Source organism: Bubalus kerabau, chromosome 23 (genome assembly GCF_029407905.1).
Source record: "Bubalus kerabau isolate K-KA32 ecotype Philippines breed swamp buffalo chromosome 23, PCC_UOA_SB_1v2, whole genome shotgun sequence".
Lineage (NCBI taxonomy): Eukaryota > Metazoa > Chordata > Mammalia > Artiodactyla > Bovidae > Bubalus > Bubalus kerabau.
In genome coordinates this window covers 38,904,548-38,925,261 of record NC_073646.1, presented here as the reverse complement: position 1 = coordinate 38,925,261, position 20,714 = coordinate 38,904,548, and the positions used below count along the sequence as shown (strand labels likewise).

The window sequence follows — 20,714 nt, the reverse complement described above, 5'->3', positions numbered from 1 at the left end:
TTGGCAAATGAAAAAGGTAGGGTGTCTAGAATTTGCCGAGTAAGAGGGCAAGGGGCAGGTGGAGCTGAGACGGGGGTTGGCCTTGAGTTGAAAGTTCGCTAAAGCTGGTGACCAGTATGTGTGCTGGGGGGCGGGGATGGGGAGCTGTCCTTATAGTCCACTGTCTACGTTTGTATGTTTGACATGTCTCCGGCCAGAAGTTGAGTGAAAAAACCCTTGGGGGTCCCTCACGGTGAATTGGACAGAGTCCAAGCCCTGGACCCATCGCCCCCTCACCCCGTGGTCTAGCCTCTACTCTCCCCACCCCCACCCCCTCTGGGCACACACCCTGCAACACGCCACACACCAGCTCGAACACTCGCCCCTGGTCTTCCCCTGTACAGAGAGCCCTGAGCTCTGTCCTTAAGTCACTCCAGAAGTCTGCTTTCCCCGGTGCGGGACCCCCAAGCTGGCTGGGTGCCTTGGGGGCTCTCTGCGTATTTACAGCCCCAATCACGTCGTATTTCTAACACGGTTTCATTATTGCTCGATGCGTTCATTCATTCTAGCAGTCAGTCAATCAGTCTCTATCCAGCATTTTTAGTGAGCATTGAATCCAGCCATTGGGGATACGGTGGGAACCACGTCAGTTTAACCCGGCCCAAGATCTGCCTCATTACCGCCCAGGTGATGGAATAAAACGGCTGAGATGGGGAACGATCAATCCACCTGGAACTCCATCCCCGGCTCATAGAACCTGAACTGCAGGAAAAAGAGGCAATGTTGGGCGTTGCATGTCTGAGTAAACGAGCTCAGAGGTTCAGAGTGTCCCAGCGTCCTTTCAGATGGGCCAGAGACCACACGCTGGGCCTCACGGTGACTTGAGGGAAAGTCTCCTCTTTAGGAGTCTCAACAGGGTCCACTCTCCCCTCCTCAGTGCAGCTCTGGCTGACAGGTAGGACCCCCAGGCAGCATTTAATCTTGTAGCAATAAAGGAGAATTCTGCAGACACCACATCAAGCCCTGGTGATAAGGGACAGAAACCTTTGACTACTGTCTGTCTCAGAGGTTCTACAACCCTAGACCTTTTTTTAAGATTAAAAAAAAAAAATTTTTTTTTTTTGCACCAGGACCAGCATGTGGAATCTTAGTTTTCTGACCCAGGATTGAACTTGTACACCCTGCAGTGGAAACACAGAATCTTAATCACTGGACAGCTAGGGAAGTCCCAGACTTATCTTTTTTAAACGAGAAACTCAAGTGAATTTCAAGGAAAAAAATACCGACACATCATTAAATCCCACAATCTCTCTGAATGTTCTTTTAATCTTTCTTGAGAGCCTTGGGTTTGTACACAGTTGTAATCCATAGATACAGATATCTGGGGTTGTTTTCTCTTCTTCTTTTTCTTAGTCTGGCGTTTACTGCAGAGACTCCATGTAGTGTGATGATTTAGCTTAGACCTTGTAACTAGCTGCCTGGGTATGAATCCCAGCTTGCTGTGTGCCTCTGGGCAAGTTACTTAATCTCTCTGCCTCCATTTCCTTGTCTGTAAAATCAAGTTGGTGACAGTACCTCCCTCACTGGGTTGATGGCAAGATTAAATTAGTTAATATGTGTGTGTATAGGGCTGGGCCATGGCTAACGCAAATGGGCAGCTGCCCAAGCCAGAAACTCAGAGCCACTCGCTTGCCTCCCCTCCTCCCATATACAATTGATGACCACGTTCTTTTTTTTTTTTTTTTTTGGCTACGCCAGATTGTAGTTGAGGCCCAAGAGGATCTTTGATCTTATTTGTGGCATGTGGGATCTAGTTCCACCAAGGGTGGAACCCAGGCCCCCTGCATTGGGAGCGCGGATTCTTAGCCAGTGGACCACCAGGAAGTCCTGATGACCGTGTTCTGAGTTATATCTAGGGAGGGTTTCTCCAGTCCTCTCCTTTCTCTTCATCTCTGCCATCGCCACCTAGCCCATCACTTCCTGCTTGAATGGTGCAAGTGTTCTCTCGTGACTGGTCTGCCCTCTTCACTCCATCCTGCTAACTTTTCAAGATAGTGATTTTGTTTCCTTTAGATAAATACCCAGAGGGGGGATTGCTGGATCATATGGAAGTTCTCTTTTTAACTTTTTCAGGACCCACCATACTCCTTTCCATAGTGGCTGCAGCAATTTACATCCCTGTCGACAGAGCGCAAGTTTCCCTCTTCTCAACACCTGTCTCTGGTCGTTTTGACGACGGCCCTCCTAACAGGTGAGACAAGAGCTCATTGTGGCCTTGCTCCGCATCTTCCTGGCGATCAGAGATACTGAGCACCTGTGCATGCACCTGCTGGCCACCTGTATGTTGTCCTTGGGGAAAAAAAAAACGTTCTGTTCCTCTGCCAATTTCTAATTGGGTTATTTGTTTGTTTTTGCTGTTGAGTTGTATAAGCTCTTTATATATTTGGGGCATAAACCATTTTATCAGATATACGATTTGCAAATATTTTCTCCCATTCTGAAGGATGCCTTTTCATTTTGTTGATGGTTTTGTTTTCTGTGTAGAAGTGTTTTGGTTTCCTGTAGGTCAGCGTTCTTTATAAATTCCCCCAATATTTGTCCACCCTCCTCTCTCCTTGCATATTTAGTCCCCGCTCCTGCCTGTCTCTGAGATGAACCTTTTCTCAGAAATGCCGAAAAATACGCGTGGGAAATGTTTCAAGTGATGGCCCTGGTGCGTTTGGTGAGCTGTCAGAATTATCTGCCTTTTAGAAAGATGTGTCAATCAAAAGACGCTGCCACTAAGAGAGAACGGAATTCTGTGGAGCTGTGTCTGTGCTGTCCGGTACGTAGCCTTTAGCCACATGCGGCTGTTCACATTTAAATGTGAAATTCAGTTACTTTGTATGGTGACGTGGATTCCTTGAGGAGAGAGGCTGCATCTCACCTATTTTATTTTTTACATCCTGCTGCCCCTATTATGAAATCTGGCACAGATTAGCCATTTGATGTTATTTTTAATTTTAAAAACTCATATCTGTGCCAGGATTCCTGCCACGAGTCTGAGATGGCTTGCGAAGGGAAATGGTGCAACAAGATCATCACAACTCAGGAGGATGGAATCAGGGCCAATTAAATGGGGGGGGGGGGTGGTGAGTGACAGCTAGGGACCAAAGTCAAAACGCAGTCAAAGGCTGACATAGTTGCTGTACACGATTCTCTTATTTGGCTCGGAGCTTCCTGGCAGGCAACGTGAAAAGGGGAACACCATCAGTCATATGCTGACTATCAGAGATGCCAGACATCTCCCCTTTATTGCATCAGATCTACTCTCAGCCCTTCCCTGGGACATCCTCTGCCCTGGGAAGTGGAGCCGTGTAGACCACACCGGCAGGTTCCTGTGCCCTCCGGCTTCTAGCTGGGTTCACTCCACCAGATCTGGCACAAGATCAGAGGTGAGAGGAGAGTGAGGTAGGGCTAGTCATCTCCCCCTCATCCTTCAAGGTCAAGTAGCCGTGAGTTGGCTGTCATCTCAAGTGCAGGTCATCCCTCCGTCCCTAGCTTTCTCCCCTCCTGGGTTGTGGTAACCCCTGCTTCCCTCCTCTTTCCAGCCAGGGCTGATAACGCAACTGTGGTCATCCACACCTTTGTAAACAGCTCCGTTGTAAATAAATTCTCCTAAAATGATTCTATTCTGAGGGTGCCATCTGGACCCTGAGGGACCTTGGCTGATAAAATATGTATTTCTCGGGGAAGCAAGCTTTTTTGGCCCTAAATTTGAAGATAAATGTCTCATGTAGAATGTGATGTAGGAGACAGGGAATGACGGTGGGTGGGTGGTGGTGAACCATGTTCCCCCCAGCAAAGGCAAAATCGGCAATGAGTTTCAATGGACCGCTTCCTTCATGAGAGCCAGGAGCATCTCATTCATTCAACAAATAATTCTTGAGCACCTACAATGTGCCAGGTACTGCTCTGGATGCTGGGAATTACACTCGGGGACAAAAGGCAGCCCTGTGAAGACAGCTATGTGAGCGGCAGAGGTCCTGCATCCTCATATGTGGCCTTGGGAGGCGCAGCTCTCAAACATCAGCATCTATCCCCTCCCACCCCCCGGAGGCTGGTTTAGACACAGATCACGGGCCCCACCCCCAGTTTCTGTTGCTGGAGGTCCAGGCTGGGGCCTGAGAAGCTGCCTTTCCAACATGTTACCAGGTGATGTTGATGCCTCTGGTCTGGGTACCACACTGACTTCTGATGCCCAGATCTCAAAAGTGGCACATAGAAGGGCTCTCGGGATGAGCGCATTCTTTTTCTTTTTAATATAAAATTTCTTGACTTGGCTGCGCTGGGTCTTAGCTGTGGCATGCAGGCCCTTCCGTCTCTGTTGCACCACATGGGAGCTTTAGTTGCAGCATGTGGGGGCTAGTTCCCTGACCGGGGATGGAAGCCTGGACACCTGCACTGGGGGTGTGGAGTCTTAGCCACTGACCACCAGGGAAGTCCTGGGATGAGCATAGTCTTCATGCCCTCTATCAGCGAGGCATCTTCACCTTGTCTTTTGTAGGCCACTTGCTAAAATTCCCTACTCTTGGTTGACTAGGGCTTAGTCATAAGAAACCGGGGGGATGTGTGTTTATGAAAACAATGGCACTAATTCTCGGACTCTGGCTGGCATGGGAGTGCTGAAGGATAAGACCCAAACCTTCTAAGTGCTTGGAGATGCTCTTCTGTGTTTCTTCACTCTGGCGGAGGCTGCCAGCTGTCTACCGTATCTGCTGGTCCTTAATTTCCCAGTAAATGGAAGCCTCAAGTCTTAGCTGGCCACGCAGCCACCTAGACAAAGAGCCTACATTCCCCAGCTTCCTTGCAGCTAGGTACGGCCACATGTCTAAGTTCTGACCAATGAGTTTTGTTTTTAATTGAAATGTAACTTGTGTATCATAAAATCCACACTTTTTAAAAAGGAAATTTCAGTGGTTTTCAGTGTCATTCACAAAGTTGTGCAGCCATTCAGTTCAGTTCAGTCGCTCAGTTGTGTCCGACTCTTTGTGACCTCATGAACCATAGGACGCCAGGCCTCCCTGTCCATCACCAACTCCTGGAGTCCACCCAAACCCATGTCCATCAAGTTGATAATGCCATCCAACCATCTCATCCTCTGTTGTCCCCTTCTCCTCCTGCCCTCAATCTTTCCCAGAATCAGGGTCTTTTCCAATGAGTCAGCTCTTCCCATCAGGTGGCCAAAGTATTGGAGTTTCAGCTTCAACATCAGTCCTTCCGATGAACACTCAGGACTGATCTCCTTTAGGATGGACTGGATGGATTTCCTTGCAGTCCAAGGGACTCAAGAGTTTTCTCCAACACCAAAGTTCAAAAGCATAAATTCTTCGGCACTCAGCTTTCTTTGTAGTACACCTCTCACATCCATACATGACTACTGGAAAAACCATAGGCTTGACTAGATGGACCTTTGTTGGCAAAGTAATGTCTCTGCTTTTTAATATGCTATCTAGGTTGGTCATAACTTTCCTTCCAAGGAGTAAGTGTCTTTTAATTTCATGGCTGCAATCACCATCTGCAGTGATTTTGGAGCCCCCCAAAATAAAGTCAGCCACTGTTTCCCCATCTATCTGCCATGAAGTGATGGGACTGGATGCCATGATCTTTGTTTTCTGAATGTTGAGCTTTAAGGGACTTTTTCACTCTCCTCTTTCACTTTCATCAAGAGGCTTTTGAGTTCCTCTTCACTTTCTGCCATAAGGGTGGTGTCATCTGCATATCTGAGGTTATTGATATTTCTCCCAGCAACCTTGATTCCAGCTTGTGCTTCCTCCAGCCCAGCATTTCTCATGATGTACTCTACATATAAGTTAAATAAGCAGGGTGACAGTGTACAGCCTTGACGTACTCCTTTTCTATTTGGAACCAGTCTGTTGTTTCGTGTCCAGTTCTAACTGTTGCTTCCTGACCTGCATACAAATTTCTCAAGAGGCAGGTCAGGTGGTCTGGTATTCCCATCTCTCAGAATTTTCCACAGTTTATTGTGATCCACACAAAGGCTTTGGCATAGTCAATAAAGCAGAAATAGATGTTTTTCTGGAACTCTCTTGCTTTGATAGTGCAGCCATTACCCACTATCAAATTCCAGAATGGCTAATGAGGTTTAAGTTTCCAAGAACCTTCCTTGAAAGATAGCCGTCACAAACTTTTTGTCCCTTCTTTGTCCTTACTTCCAGTTTGTAATCTGGAATGTGGATACGATGGCTGGAGGTCCGATTGCCACCTTGGATCATGAAGGTGGGACCAGACCCTAGGGATGGCAGCTGCTGCTAAGTCGCTTCAGTCGTGTCCGACTCTGTGCGACCCCATAGACGGCAGCCCACCAGGCTTCCCCGTGCCTGGGATTCTCCAGGCAAGAACAATGGAGTGGGTTGCCATTAGGGACGGCAGAGTGGGACAAAAAGGAGCCAGGATATCTGAGGCCTTTGTGCTGCCAAGACTGTTTGATCAGACTTCTAAATGAGAAAGGAATAAACCTTTGTCTTGTTTAAGGCTCTCTTATTTGGGAGTCACCCATATTCACAGCTGAACCTAATTTCTAACTGATAACCAGTAATCTGATGAATCAGCTTGGGTTCTCAGTTGTAACCACAGAGACTAATTCTAGCCGGTTTGAGCAGAACATGGATAAAGGGTGTTCACAGAATCTCCAGGAAGACTGGAGAACCTGGCTTGGAGTTTCCACCACCAGGAACAAGCCCCCAGCACACTGCAGTCAGTTTAGGTCAGACACCCCTTTAGAAGTGAGCGGCAACCCCTTTGCTTCCCCCCGATCTGGCACTAGAGGCAGTTTCAGACACCCCACTTCAAAGTGGGTGTGCTTGCTACCTGCTTCTCTCTCTAGGCTCTGACTAGGCAGCTGTGAGTCCGATTGGTGGAACATGGTCACGAGGCAGGACCCTAGCTTCACAGGAGGCTGGGAAATGCTCGGCAGCCTCCCTGTCCGTGCTGGTGCCGGGAGCCAGAAAGAATAAGAGCCACCCCCCACCCATCTCTGGCATTCCCCCCAGCTGTCGCCAAACCACAGCCTCAGATAGCTTCTTGCTGAACAGAGCCTCTGGTTTATGTCTGTGTGGAGGGGAATCTCTGATGGACGGGGCGCATCTCCAGGGTTTAATCAGTTGCGCCTTTTAATGCTTTAATGTTGCCTGTCCCTTGGGACGTCACCGAGCCTGCGTGATGCCTTGTGAGGTTCACCTCCATCCCAAGGAGAAGTGTGTGCATGTGTGGCGAGCTGGTCACAGGGAGCAGGGAGCCCCGATCCAGCAGAAAATCCCCCCTAAAACTCCTGCTCCGGAGTTCTGGCTTTCTCTTCTTTATCCTCGAGAGGAGAAGGGCTCGGGCTTCACGACCAGCACAGAGGAGCCTCATGATGAGACCTGAACTCAATGCAGGTTTTTCGTCCACCGAGAGCGCTGGGCTCCACTCCTCTGAACACCCTTCCAGCTCTGGCCGATGTTCTGCGGTTCTGTGGTCCTGCAGTTCCTAAACCTCTGGGGTCCTTCCAGGATGCAAGTGTTGTTGACACCAAGGACCGGGAGCCAGAGGACTTCCCAATTGGCCTCGTCTCCATTTCTTATTAATATTAAATAAAATGCCTGCTGGCTCCGCAATTCCATTTCTGGGTGTATATAAACCTCCAAAGAATTGATAGCAGGGACATGAGATCTTTGCACATCCATGTCCCTAAGTAGCGTTATTCACAACAGCCGAAGGGTGGAAGCCACCTGCGTGTCCATCAACAGATGAATGGATAAACGCCGTGTGATCTCTCCTTACAATGGAGTATTACTCAGCCTTAAAAAGGAAGGAAATTTTGATACCTGCTACAGCATGGGCCAAGCTAGAAGACATATGCTCGGCGAAATAAACCAGTCACAAAAGGAGAAATATTATGTGATTCCACTTATATGAGGCACTTAGGAGAGTCAGATTCATCAAGACAGAAGGCAGAATGGTGGGTGCCAGGTGGGGGATGGGGAGTGATTGTTTAACGGGGGCAGCATTTTGGTTTGGAAAGATGGAAAGGTTCTGAAGATGCATCGTGGTGATGGTTGCACAACGCCGTGAATGCACTTAATGCCACCGACCTGCTCATCTAAAAATCAAGCGCCGCGTTCCATGCTTTGTATATTTTAGCATAATCATCATTTGAAAACGTCTGCTTGCTGAGAGTCCAAGGTCTTCAAAGACTCTCTCTGCTGCATCTATGTTAGCAGGACTGAAGCCAAGTAACCAACTGCCAAAACATCATCTCTCTCAGTCCACTGATAATTGTAATCAATACACAGAAGACTGACCAGTCAGCCCTGCCCTGTTCTTGAATAAAGAAGGCAGCCCACGCAGGTGGCCTCGAGCCTGGACCCCCCGAGTCGTCACACCAGACTCATGGAGAGGTGCCGATCTCTGCTGTGATGTTTCAAAACCTGCACAGGATGTCTCGTCCGTCCCCACAGAAGCGAGCTAGCGGCTCCAGCTTCTCTCTGCACACAGACACAGACACCCAGATTTGAATGAAGACACGACAAATACAATTTCGTCTCCGCGGTTCTATACCTTGCTCAGAAACAACGCAGCAGGGCCCAATCGAAAAGCTCCCGCCACCACCAGACAACAGCAACCTCGAGTCAGATGCGAAGAGAGTACAGGGAGCGTGGCCAACCACCCCACCAGAAATAAAACGCTCCACTGCCCTCAGCCGAGTCAATTATCTCTCTAAAAAAGGGCATTTTTTTTTTTTTTTTTAACACCTCGCAGCAGGCAGCAGATTTGGAGAGTTGGGTGAGGATAACAGCTGGTAATCAAGCGAGCGGAGCCCAAGGTGTACCGTAAAACACGGACTGGCTCAGCCAGGAGCAGCGGCACCCTCGCGCCATCAACACAAATGTTTAGAAACGGATGTTATCGTCCCCGGGTCACCTGGAAGATCTTCCACGAGAGAAAGCCAGTTTTAAAAATTCTTCACGATTCTCTACTCGGGAGGCGATGGCTGGTGACCAGGTCTCTGTCCCTGACTGGATGTCGCTGAGTGGAGTCTGTGAAAACCTCTCGGCTTAAAAACAAAAATAAACACACACAGAAAGCAAAGCTTCCCCTTTTCCCCTAAGAAATACTTCAGGCTCATTATAGAAAAGTGAGAAAGTACCAAAAAAGAAAGAAATGAATAAATTAATAAATAAAGGAAGGCAGAAAAAAATGAAGAAGCATCCATAGTTCTGCACTTAGGGATAACCATGTTAGTATCCTAGTGTTTTGGTGACTTCCTCCCAGTCCTTATGAATATGAACGATTTGCATATGAATATGAATATGGGACTATGCTGCCTCCTCTGACTTAATATGGTGACATGGCATTTCCCCTCGTTCATGTGGTCACTCCAGTCCGATCACTTCTACCTGATCCCTCTTCTTGTGTTTTAAGGCCTTCTGGCCTCTGGCCTCTGGCCAGGCTCAGTCTCCTGCCTCACACTTCCCTTTCTCATGTGGCCTTACTGCAATTGTGATTTTCTGGGTTTTATGCCTCCCCGTTCGCGTCTCTGTGCTCAGGGCCGGTGCAAGGCCGTGAGACCCTTCTGGGTACCAAACGGCCAGCCCTGTTGGACCCTGGTTCCCTGGCCAGGCCTCTCATCAGCCAAGGCAACCTCTGGGCACAGTCCCCCTCCCCTCCTCCTTCAGCTCTCTCACCAGCCTGGATATAAATGGCTCAGGAGGCCTCGCGTCTTTTCCTTGAGATGCTTTCTATTCTATTATTCGTTTCCTTTGGCTGTGCTGGGTCTTCATCGTTGCACGGGCTTTTCTCCAGTTGCGGGGGGCTGGGGCTCCTCTCTAGTTTCACCGGCTTCTCAGTGCAGTGGCTTGTCTTGTTGCAGAACTCTGGCTCTTAAGGCGAAAGGGCTTCTGGAGTTGGCACCTGAGCTCAGGGCTTGCAGTTCCCGGGCTCTAGAGCACAGGCTCAATAGTGTGGCACACGGGCTTAGCTGCCGCAAGGCATGTGGGATCTTCCCGGGTCAGGGATCGAACCCATGTCTTCTGCATTGGCAGGCAAATGATTCCTTACTGCTGAGCCCCCAGGGAAGTCCTTGCAATGCTTTCTTGAAGGGTAAAGGAGTTCGCGCTTGGTTTTCTGCCCGGGAATCGTTAGCTTACGTGGCTCCTATTCCTTATCCATCTTGATAAGAAGAAAATCCCTGGTGCTTGAATATGGGACTACTCCTTTGACTACTCAAAGGAGTCTGGGGTGTGGCCGAGCATGACCCACATAAACACAGCACAGGCAGAGGAGGACAAAGGCCGGTTCCAGGGGTGCCCGGAGGTGTCCACACACCCACGCCTGGCATTCCCAGGAGCCAGAAATCTCCGTCTCCAGCTGAACGGCTGCTGGAGGTGGTTCGTCCTCTCAGGTCCTAGGACAGACCTGCTGTCGGTCCCTGACGCCAGGGCCCCGTCTGCCGTGTCCTTCCTGGGGTCCCGCCAGCCCCTCTGGACTGAGACGAGCCTTACCTGTCCACTGGCGGCAGCCTTGCTGTCCCTGAGGACAGGTGAACAGCTGGGGCAAGGCCATTCTTCCCCAAGAAGAAACCAGGAGTGAGGAGGGAGACTGTGGCCCTGGACCCAAGTGAAGTTCATGGAGGAAGGTCAGCCTCCCTGTGAGCCCTTCCTGCTGCTGATCAAAAGCTGCTCGAGAACTTCCCTGGTGCTCCAGTGGTTAAGAATCCACCTTCTGATGCAGGGAAGACAGGTTTTATCCCCAGTTGGGAGACTAAGATCCCACGTGCTGTGAGGCAACTACTGCCCTCAACTAGAGAAGCCTGAGCTGCAACCAAGACCCAGAACAGCCAGAAACAAACAGCTCCGCCCCCCAAATCATCCCACAGTCTCTTCATCCTCAGGGAAAACTAAAATGCCCCACTTCCCGCACCTGCAAAACGGGCACGGCTCCAGTCCCAGAGGGCCCTTCTGGGACGCAGTGGAGTAACGCACAGGATACATCCATGTGTCTTCCAGGGCACAGCTCATGACGGAGCATCCTCAGCGGTGCCTGGTTTGTCTGTCCCTGGAATCGGAGAGAGGGACACACACTCACCCTTGCGGAAAAGCCATGGTTCATGGTTACAACCAGGTGCGCAAGGAGCAGCAAAAAGGCCGTTTCCAATCAAGCCTGGCAATTTAAAAAATGGCCACAGCTCCCTGTGCCAGAAAGTGATAAAATCATTGAGCATCAGAGAAGGAACCACACCTGTCGGAGGAACCACCCTAAACAGCCTCAGGCACAAGCAGGTGGGGCACGGGGAGGAGCAGGAAGTCACCTGGGCCACCCTGACTTGGGCCCCGGCAGCTGGGGTGGAGCGCAGGGCACCGCCCATGATCCGAGGCTTCCTACTGGGCGAGGAGTCCCAAAGAGCCCTGCAGGATCAGGCACCAGCTGCAAACAGCGGCCTGTGGTTTATCTGGGTGACTCCAGCCCCCTTTCTGGCCAGTCTGGTTCTGGGAGAGCTGATTCCTTATTTGTCGCTGTCTTTGGGGTCCCATCAAGGCTTTGTTTCCCCAGCCTTTGTGGTCAGACAAAAAAAATAAAAGTTCCCCTTCCATTGCCCCCTCTCTGGAACACCTCAGGCACCTCAGATGGGACTGGGTGGTATTGCTGGAAGCTAGGAGTCCCTCTGCCTTGAAGTTTCCACGCCTCGCCTCGTGAAATCCCCTTCTGGCCCCGTGCCGAAGAAGGATGACGTTCACCAGCTGATGGGTCCGGGTGAGGCCCCACCCGACCAGCCCAGCCACCCGGGGCTCATGTGCCAGCCCCGCCCTCGTGAAACTCCCCTGCACAGGCCGGCCTGGCGGGGCTGACGCAGGTGGTCACCCCTGTATGTCAGCCTCTGTTTTACGGGCTTGGGGCAAGGGACACTGAGCCAGCCAGGCGGGGCCTCCCGAAGCAGCCTAGCTCTCCTTGTCCCAGAACACTAACTCCTGACAGCAGAGGCCTTGTCTTCGTGTTCATTCTGGTGCCTGGAGCCCAGCCCAATGCATCACAACCACCTCCTACGTTTGTTGACATCACCAGTGAGTGATGGGTGAAGAGCAGAGCACACGCCCTGCCCGAGAGAAGCCCTCAGTCCACAGACACTGGGGGAGGAACCTGAAGAGGCGTGTGGAGAGCAGACGCAAGTTGCATCAACAGCAAGAAGGAAGGGCCTTCTAGGTGGAGGGAACACCTCCAAGGTGAGAGGCTCCATGTGAGTAGAATAGAGGCAGGAAGGGCTGCCGGCCTGTCCAGTAGGAGGCCTTGGGTGGACAGGCGCAGGTGATGCCTTTAGGAAGAGTAGTGACGCATCTTCCCTTCGCCTGGGAAGATGACGCTGCGGGAGGTGGATGGGGGCAGAAGGGAGGGGTGCAGAGGGACGTGGTGACCCTGCGGGTGGCGGTGGTCAGATGAGAGCGGAGTGGAGGTGACAGAGATGCTGGGTGTGTGCTCACTCAGTCGCGTCTGACTCTTTGCAACCCCGTGGACCGTAGCCCACCAGGCTCCTCTCTCCATGGGATTCTCCAGGCAAGAATTCTGGAGCAACTAGCCATTTCCTACTCCAGGGGATCGTCTCGATCCAGGGATTGAACCTCCATTTCTCGTGTCTCCTGCATTGACTGGTGGATTCATGGCCACTGTGCCACCTGGGAAGCCCAGAGAGAAGCAGAAGGCATCACAGTAAAACCCTGTATCTGGCCGAACGAGGGTAAGAGGGTTCAACCTACACCAGATTTTCCGGAGAAGCTTCTGGGGTGTGGGGGTGGGTGCCCATCCAGCCCTGCCTCTAGCTCAGCCTGCCGGCCATGAGGTGGTGCATTGGCTGGACACTTGGGCATCAGCCCACCTGGGTCCCGACACACCACGAACCCACAGCCACTCAATAGTGGTGGCCGGAGATCACTGGTGACGGGCGCGTTCCAGCAGTGAGGATGCAGCCGATAACTCAACAGAGAGGGGTCCTCTCACGGGACTTCTGTTTCAATGGAGGCTGACAGGCAATACGCCAATGAGCTCAGAGAGTGAAAACGGCTCTGTGGAATGATGGCATGGAGTCAGGGGTCAGACAGTGACAGGGACAGGTCACCACGGGAGGCAGCAAGCCGAGATGTCCCAGCATATTCTCTCACGCCCAGTACAAGGACCAGCTGTAGCTGACGCTTGACGAATTCCTGAGGGTCTGATCCGAGAGCAGGCCCGCGGCGCTGGCTGGACCCACAAGGAGGCGCCGCCAGGGATCCTGGCAGAGGAAGCGGAGACTTGGTTTCAAGGATCCTCTGGTGATGCTCTGAGAGGCTGCACAGGGCCGAGAAGTGGCAGAAGAGCAGTGGACGGCCACAGAAGAGCCGGGCTCAGGCCCGGGATGCAAGCAGCCACCAAGGGGGCCGGGCAGGAGGGAAGTGTAAGGATGACGCAGCTTCCGACACCACCCTGGACCTGGAACCATACGCTGTGTCCTGGCCACTGGGGCCCCAGAGCGCACGCCTGCTCCCTAGATCTCATGGCGGCAGGTGACCTCCCGACTGCCAAGGTTCCTATCAGTTGCTTTCTCAATACGGGGTAGGAATTAGCTGCTGGGCAGGCCAAAGAGAAAAGAAACCCGAGCGTTCATCGCTGGAGGAGCTTCTGTCTCTCGCAGTGGACAGATTTACTTTGTTGAACAACTACTGCCTGCAGATACCATTTATTCCCCCACCCCGACCTCAGTCCCCACCAGAAAGCAGCCCTAAGAGGGCCTGGGGGCGCACGTAGGGCACTTTGGCCCACAGCCCTATCCACAAAAGGTCTTCAGTATATGCTTTTGACGTTACTCAGTTTTTAAACAATATATATTTATTTATTTGGCTGCATTGGGTCTTCGTGGCGGCGTGCATGATTTTTTTTAGTTGCTGCACGAGGGATCTTTGATCTTCGTTGTGGCAGGCAGAATATTTAGTTGCAGCATGTGGGATCTAGTTCCCTGACCGGGAATCGAACCCCAAGTCCCCTTCTTTGGAAATGTGGAGTGTTAGCCTTGGATCACCAGGGAAGTCCCTGACTTTATTCAGTTTTCATTGTGAAACTCAGGAAGGACTCTGGAGCCAGGCTGCCTGAGTTTGGATCCTACCTCTGCCACTTACTAGCTGTGTGACCTTCACTGAAGTACGTAACCCCTGTTTCTCAGTTTTCTCGTCTGTAAAAAGGGAATGTCAGTAGCTTACACTAGTCACAGAAAGCCACGTATTGAATGATGCCATTTATAGGAAATGCCCAGAGTAGGTAAATCCATAGAGACAAAGGGCCTCCCAGATGGCTCCGTGGTGAAGAATCTGCCTGCCAATGCAGGAGACACAGGAGATGTTTATCTCTGGGTCAGGAAGATCTCCTGGAGGATGGCAACCCACTCCAGTATTCTGGCCTGGAAAATCCCATGGACAGAGGAGTCTGGAGGGCTACAGTCCACGGGGTTGCCAAGAGTCATACTCTTTTGAGCAGGCATGCTCGGCACAGCACAGTCTAATGTGGTGGCAGGTTGGGTTGGGAGCTCTGCTGCACAAAGTCATTCAGAGACTCAGGGTCCGTCTGTCTAATGTCTTCGTCATTCTCGGCGCCTTGGAGCCCTCTCATGGATCCACTCCAGCCAGCCAGATTCTGAGCAGCCAGATATACAGACAAAAAGTAGATGCGTGGTTTCTGAGGACTAGGAGGAGGGACGCAATGGGGAGTGACCACAAACGCGTACAGAGTTTCTTTTATGGATGATGAGAATATCCTAAAATTAGATAAAGTTTAAAGAGTTATTACTTACATAGTGCTTAGAGCAGCACCTGACACATAGAAAGTGATTCATAAGTCACTGGTGAGTAAAACTCACTTCCACAAGAAGGCTTTCACCCTGTTGAGCCTGGGGGAAAATATGCTTATAACGTGATTTTAAAGTGGCATCTCCTTCCTGAACCTCACTGTCTGTTGAGTAGTTTTTATAAATCCTGTAACTTATCTTGTGGATAGCATTATTCATTCATTCATTTTACCATATTGGTGCCCTTCCCCCCCTCCATAAATGGGTGGGGACTCTAGGCTCTGAATGGCCACCACTTCCGGTGAGCTGCCCCTGACTCAGCTGTAGACAAAGGATCTGAAAGGCAACAAAAGGTGAGAATGTCACACAAAGGCATTTAGAAGGAGAGCTGGGGATAAGGTGCATGGCCTTTGTTTCAGTGGTGGAGGACTAGGAGGAGGTGACTTCCAAGCTGTGTGGTCTCTTTATTTGCTCAGAGCTGAATTAAAGTAATGCAACCACAGAAAGGATTCAGGTCAGGGAGGGGCAGTCATAGGGAGCTTATGGAGGGTGCCCTATGGCAAGACCAATAACAAGTGGTTCTCTAAGGGGAAAAGAGCTCTGATTGGTACTGTTTGCCAATTTCCATGGTGTAAATACTCAAGCTACAGGCATGACAGCACAGGAGTCAGAGCTGGCAAGAAGTGGGCAGCAGTACAGTGTTATGCAGCATTTCTGTTGTATAGCTATGATAGATGTAAATAACCCCGAAGCATACATAACAGTGAATGTAGTAACATAATTGATTTTTAGTATTTGTAACCTTTGTTTTTAATAATAACTTTGAGATATAATTCACAAACCACAAAGTTTACTCCTTTAAAATTGATTTTAGTATATTCACAGAGTTGTGCAATGATCATCATTATTTAATTTTAGAATATTTCAAACAGCCCCCAAAGAAACCCCATACCTATTAGCAGTCAATCCTCATTTCTTGCCTTGGCCTTATGTAGTCACACACCTAATTTCTATCTCTATGGATCTGCTTAAGCTGAATACCTTATAAAAATGGAATCATAAAATATATGAACTTTTGTGACTGGCTCTTTTCACTAAGCGTATGTTTTTAAGGTTCCTCTATGTTGTAACATGTATCAGCACTTCACTCCTTTTTATTGCTGTATAATATTCCACTTCAAGGATATAACATTTTGTCGATTCATTCTTCAGTTGATGGACATTTGTGTAGTTTCCATCTTTTAGTAATATAAATAATGCTGCTATGAATATCAGTGGACAAGGTCTGATGTGGACATATGTCTTCATTTATAGTAGGTATATATCTAGGAGTAGATTTGTTGGGTTGTGTAGTGACTGTATGTTTAATATTTTGAGGAACTGTCAGATTATTTTCCAAATCGGCTGTGTCATTTTATATTCCCATCAGCAAAGAACAGGGGTTCAATTCCTAAACATTCTCACCAACACTTAGGATTTTGTCTTTTTATATACCACTGACAGGTGTATATTGTCATCCTGCTTACTTAACTTCTATGCAGAGTACATCATGAGAAATGCTGGGCTGGAAGAAGCACAAGCTGGAATCAAGATTGCCAGGAGAAATATCAATAACCTCAGATATGCAGACGACACCACCCTTATGGCAGAAAGTGAAGAGGAACTAAAAAGCCTCTTGATGAAGGTGAAAGTGGAGAGTGAAAAAGTTGGCTTAAAGCTCAACATTCAGAAAACGAAGATCATGACATCCGGTCCCATCACTTCATGGGAAATAGATGGGGAAACAGTGGAAACAGTGTCAGACTTTATTTTTTGGGGCTCCAAAATCACTGCAGATGGTGACTACAGCCATGAAATTAAAAGACACTTACTCCTTGGAAGGAAAGTTATGACCAACCTAGATAGCATATTGAAAAGCAGAGACATTACTTTGCCAACAAAGGTTCGTCTAGTCAAGGCTATGGTTTTTCCAGTGGTCATATATGGATGTGAGAGTTGGACTGTGAAGAAGGCTGAGTGCCGAAGAATTGATGCTTTTGAACTGTGGTGTGGGAGAAGACTCTTGGGAGTCCCCTGGACTGCAAGGAGATCCAACCAGTTCATTCTAAAGGAGATCAGCCCTGGGTATTCTTTGGAAAGAATGATGCTAAAGCTGAAACTCCAGTCCTTTGGCCACCTCATGCGAAGAGTTGACTCATTGGAAAAGACTCGGATGCTGGGAGAGATTGAGGGCAGGAGGAAAAGGAGATGACAGAGAATGAGATGGCTGGATGGCATCACTGACTCGATGGACGTGAGTTCGAGTGAACTCCAGGAGATGGTGATGGACAGGGAGGCCCGGCGGGCTGCGATTCATGGGGTCGCAAAGAGTGGGACACGACTGAGCGACTGAACTGAACTGACAGGACCCTTATGGATACCACTGCCAGAACCCTCTGGATTCACCCATTCAATCCAGTTCAGCCCTGCAAACATTTGGGGTACCTGCTGAATGCCAGATCCCCAGAGATGCACACTTCTGCAGTACTAAACAAAATCTATATCCCGTGAATCCAGCCCTCAGCCTGAGCTTGCCGGCAGGACAGACAATGGCTGTGTAGTCATTCAAGTGGTGGCTTGGCTTAAAAGAAACATTGGAAAGGACTGGGCGCAGGGGAGAACAGCCTTAGAAATACTGAAGACATGGCTCCTCATTTTAGGGATCCAATCCCAAGTTGTTCCAAAGGCTGTTTTGTGACTCCTAGAGGAAATGAAACAAAGCAAACAGGTTCTCATTTGCTTTGTAAATTCTCTATCTGGAAGTCTTCAAGACTTCAAGAGAAGTACTGGGCAAAGGTGTGAGCAGTGAGGTAGTTTGTTGGGTAAAGGTTTCCATTAGACACCGTCCAAGGAATGTGTACCTTAACCCCTCTTCTGTGAAGTGGAAAGGAAACACGTTTTCTAAAAAACTTTTGGGCCACTTGAATAATAACGAAACCTGCTTTGGGATTGTGATCTGATGTGTTGTGGTTGGAACGCACTTTAATTAAGAGGCAGGGCTTTGGCTGGGCCAGCACTGCTGTGAACAAATCTAGGGACTCCTCCCGGGACAACAGCGTGAGCATTCGCCGGCTCCCTGAAACTCAAAATCCGGAGCTTCCTGATCCCAGTAGAAAGTAGAAGCATAACAGGTGACTGTGTCTCGTTTCTCGACCTTTGCCTTCCTTTCCTTTTGCACATAGAGATCAGCAGACAGCCATGGATGCTTTAACCCAGCGCTTCCACATTCCAGCTATTTGTTTACTTAGGTGTTTATTGTCTTGCCTTATATGTCCAACAAATATTCCCTGGACATGGTCTGTGTGTCCTCAAGGGATCAGCACCGCAGAGAGCTGGCATTCAAGACGGACTTGAGGCGTCTGGAGAACTGCGGAGGCCCCCCTGCAGCCAGTTGGTAGCGCCCCATCTGATAAGGTTCAAGTCAGTCCCTCTCATGCACACACTGGACTATGAGTGCCTTCTCTGGAAAAGCCCAGCATTTTCTCAGCTTCCAAGCTTTTGCTCATTGTTACTTCTACCTGGAAAATAATTTTTCTCTTGCCTTTCTGTGGCAGGATGGTCTCTCCTCACCTGCTGGCTGGGCCTTGTCTCTTGGTGGGGAGAGGCGGGCACCAGGCCAGGCACTACTCCTGTAGAGAATGCCTCCTGGAGCCAGGCCTCCCGCCAATGCCAGGCACCCACAGCTGACATATGCACCGTTCCTGTCCTCAGGGAGCTTACAGTCGCAGGAACCATACAGCCTGGCAGCCGGGATAGCAGTGGGGCCAGGGCCACGGCAGGGGACTAGGAGATGACAGTCATTTCTCCTGGGGTTGGGAGAGGCCTCCTTAGATGACTGTATTCTTCAGGTGAGTCTCCACCTTGGAAAGGGAGTGTGCCAGGTGGCAAAGAAAGGACAGGAAGGGCACTCATGTCAAGGGGAACATCTTGATCTCAGGAGCTGAATTAGCGGGCGCGAGGGGAGACAGTATTCTATTCTTGTCGAACTGAAATTAAAAAGCCCAAAGCTTCTCCGTGGCTGAATAGGTCAACCTAAGAAGAATCTAAAACGCCTATTACGAGTAAAAAAGGCTGAAGACAAAAGGGGCCTATTTTTACACGTTTTTAAAATACTGAGAAAAAAATTCAGGACGGATTCTGGATGCTTTTCATTGTCTTCTTATACTTACCTTTAAAAAAAAATTTTTTTTTTTTTTAAATAATTGCTGGCATCCCCTGCTGCCCATGCACGCCTGTGTCTGCAGGGGGCGCACCGGCGGCCACCGTCCCTCCGCCAGGGCGGTGGGCGGGGTCTCCCGGGCCGGTGTGGAACTGACGACTGGCGGGACGGGCTGTCTATCACGGCGTCCCGCCCCACCCCCCCACCCCCCGCCCTACGTCACATGACGCAGCCCATCATGGCGGTGGGAGCGCGGCCGCCGGGGCCCGCGGCTCCGCAGAGCGGCTGCCGTTGCTGCTGCTGAGAGGCGGCGGCGCGGGCAGGCGGGCGGGCGGGAAGGATGGTGTTTCCGAGGTCGGAGCGGTGGGCGCGGACCAGGAGCCGGGCTGAGGTGTGGCCGAAGCGACGCGTGCCCGAGAGCAGCCGGCGCGGGTGCCGCTGAGGCAGCGGAGGGAGGCAGGACCGACCGGGGGACAGACCGACGGACAGGAGGGAGGGCGACCCGAGAGCCGGCCCCCGGGGCCGCGCGGCGGGCGAGATGCCGGGGCCGCCGCCGCTGCCGCTGCTGCTGCTGCTGCTCCTGGCCGTGGGCCGCGCCGGGGCCGCGCCACTTCCGCAAACAGGTGCAGGTGAGCGGGCCCTGGGCGGGCAGCCGGTGGCGGGGGGCGGCCGGGGAGGAGGCGGCGGGCCCGGCCCGGCCTCGGCGCCGAGGAAGCGGAGGGCCTGCCCGGGGCGGGAGGCCCGGCGGAGCCCGTGCTGAGGCGAGGTTCTGCCGCAGGGGCGTGAGGTGGGGGCGGGCTGCCTCTCCAGGGCCGAAGCGGGGGCGAGGCGCTGCGGATGGGGCTCCGGGGAAGGCTGCTAGCCGGGCGGCAGCCCCCAGCCCCTCCCCGGGGTAGGCTGCGGTCCCGGCTCTGGACCTGTTGCCCGAAGGTCCTCAGCCTACATCGCTTCCCGCAGTTCTGCTTCCTTCCCCAGATGTCACCTGCCTCCTGTGCTTTTTTCGCCGCTCGCATCTTATAATAAGAACCGTTTCTTAGCCCTAATCGTACTTTTAAATGCAGATAAGTTTGGAGAGCTTCGCAGAGTTTCCTTCGCTCCCTGCAACTCTTTCCGAAGTTGTCAATTGATTTCAAAACGCTGTGCTTTTTATTAGAATTGGATCTCTGGGGATGAGAAGGAAGCAGCTCTATAAATATCTTTGTTTTAGGAAGCCAGTGATTAGAGTAGCAGCCTTTGAATAACTATTGACAAAATGGCCCAGGGGGTGATTGAAGTTTCTATTTTAGCTATGTCAGTGTGTGATTTTCTTTTTTATTTTTCTCCCATCGTTTTCGTTTGTGGTTTATTTTTCCCTATAAAACTTCAATCCAGGAAAACATCTCAAGTTGGATAATTTTCTTGTAAGGAAAAAAAGAATCAAGGCTAATTTGCTGTTATCTGCTGCTGCTGCTGTTTGGATTGAGAGGAGACTGAAATTTCACAGAATCATGGAATTTTAGAGATGGAAGAGGCCTTAAAGAAAATTTAGTCCAATTTTTATCGTTTTGCAGTTGAAGATAGTGAGGCCCTGGGGGTCCAATGACCTACCCAAGGTGACACAGCTAAATTGTAGGTGGGGCCACAAATAAAACCCAGGTCTTAGATTCCCCTACTTGTGTGATTTTTCTGCTTTACCATATCAAGTCTCTTAGCTGTTTA

At 50.5% G+C, this 20,714-nt stretch overlaps 1 protein-coding gene and 2 long non-coding RNA genes across 6 annotated transcripts in view; all 3 read left to right on the top strand.

Annotated features, from left to right (window-relative positions):
- Positions 1-740: 740 nt before the first annotated feature.
- On the top strand, positions 741-7,531 carry LOC129638036 (uncharacterized). Of its 2 annotated transcripts, XR_008707668.1 has the most exons (4): positions 741-934; positions 2,113-2,230; positions 2,607-2,803; positions 7,416-7,531. It is a non-coding gene; the product is annotated as an uncharacterized LOC129638036 (long non-coding RNA). The 2 variants fall into 2 exon arrangements; XR_008707667.1 differs by lacking the exon at positions 741-934 and having other exon boundaries at positions 969-2,230.
- A 4,575-nt stretch (positions 7,532-12,106) lies between these two features.
- On the top strand, positions 12,107-15,325 carry LOC129638035 (uncharacterized). Of its 2 annotated transcripts, none has more exons than XR_008707666.1 (3): positions 12,107-12,236; positions 12,603-12,745; positions 13,173-15,325. It is a non-coding gene; the product is annotated as an uncharacterized LOC129638035 (long non-coding RNA). The 2 variants fall into 2 exon arrangements; XR_008707665.1 differs by having other exon boundaries at positions 12,134-12,236; positions 12,531-12,745.
- Positions 15,326-19,249: 3,924 nt separating this feature from the next.
- Positions 19,250-20,714, top strand: part of LMTK2 (lemur tyrosine kinase 2) — a 74,048-nt gene continuing 72,583 nt past the window's right edge. The window contains exon 1 of one of the 2 annotated variants that reach the window (XM_055562484.1): positions 19,250-19,639. In XM_055562484.1, the coding sequence (XP_055418459.1) occupies positions 19,555-19,639 (85 nt within the window). In that variant the 5' untranslated portion in view covers positions 19,250-19,554. Of the gene's footprint in view, positions 19,646-20,714 lie in introns of both variants that reach the window. The other variant, XM_055562483.1, reaches the window with a different exon arrangement.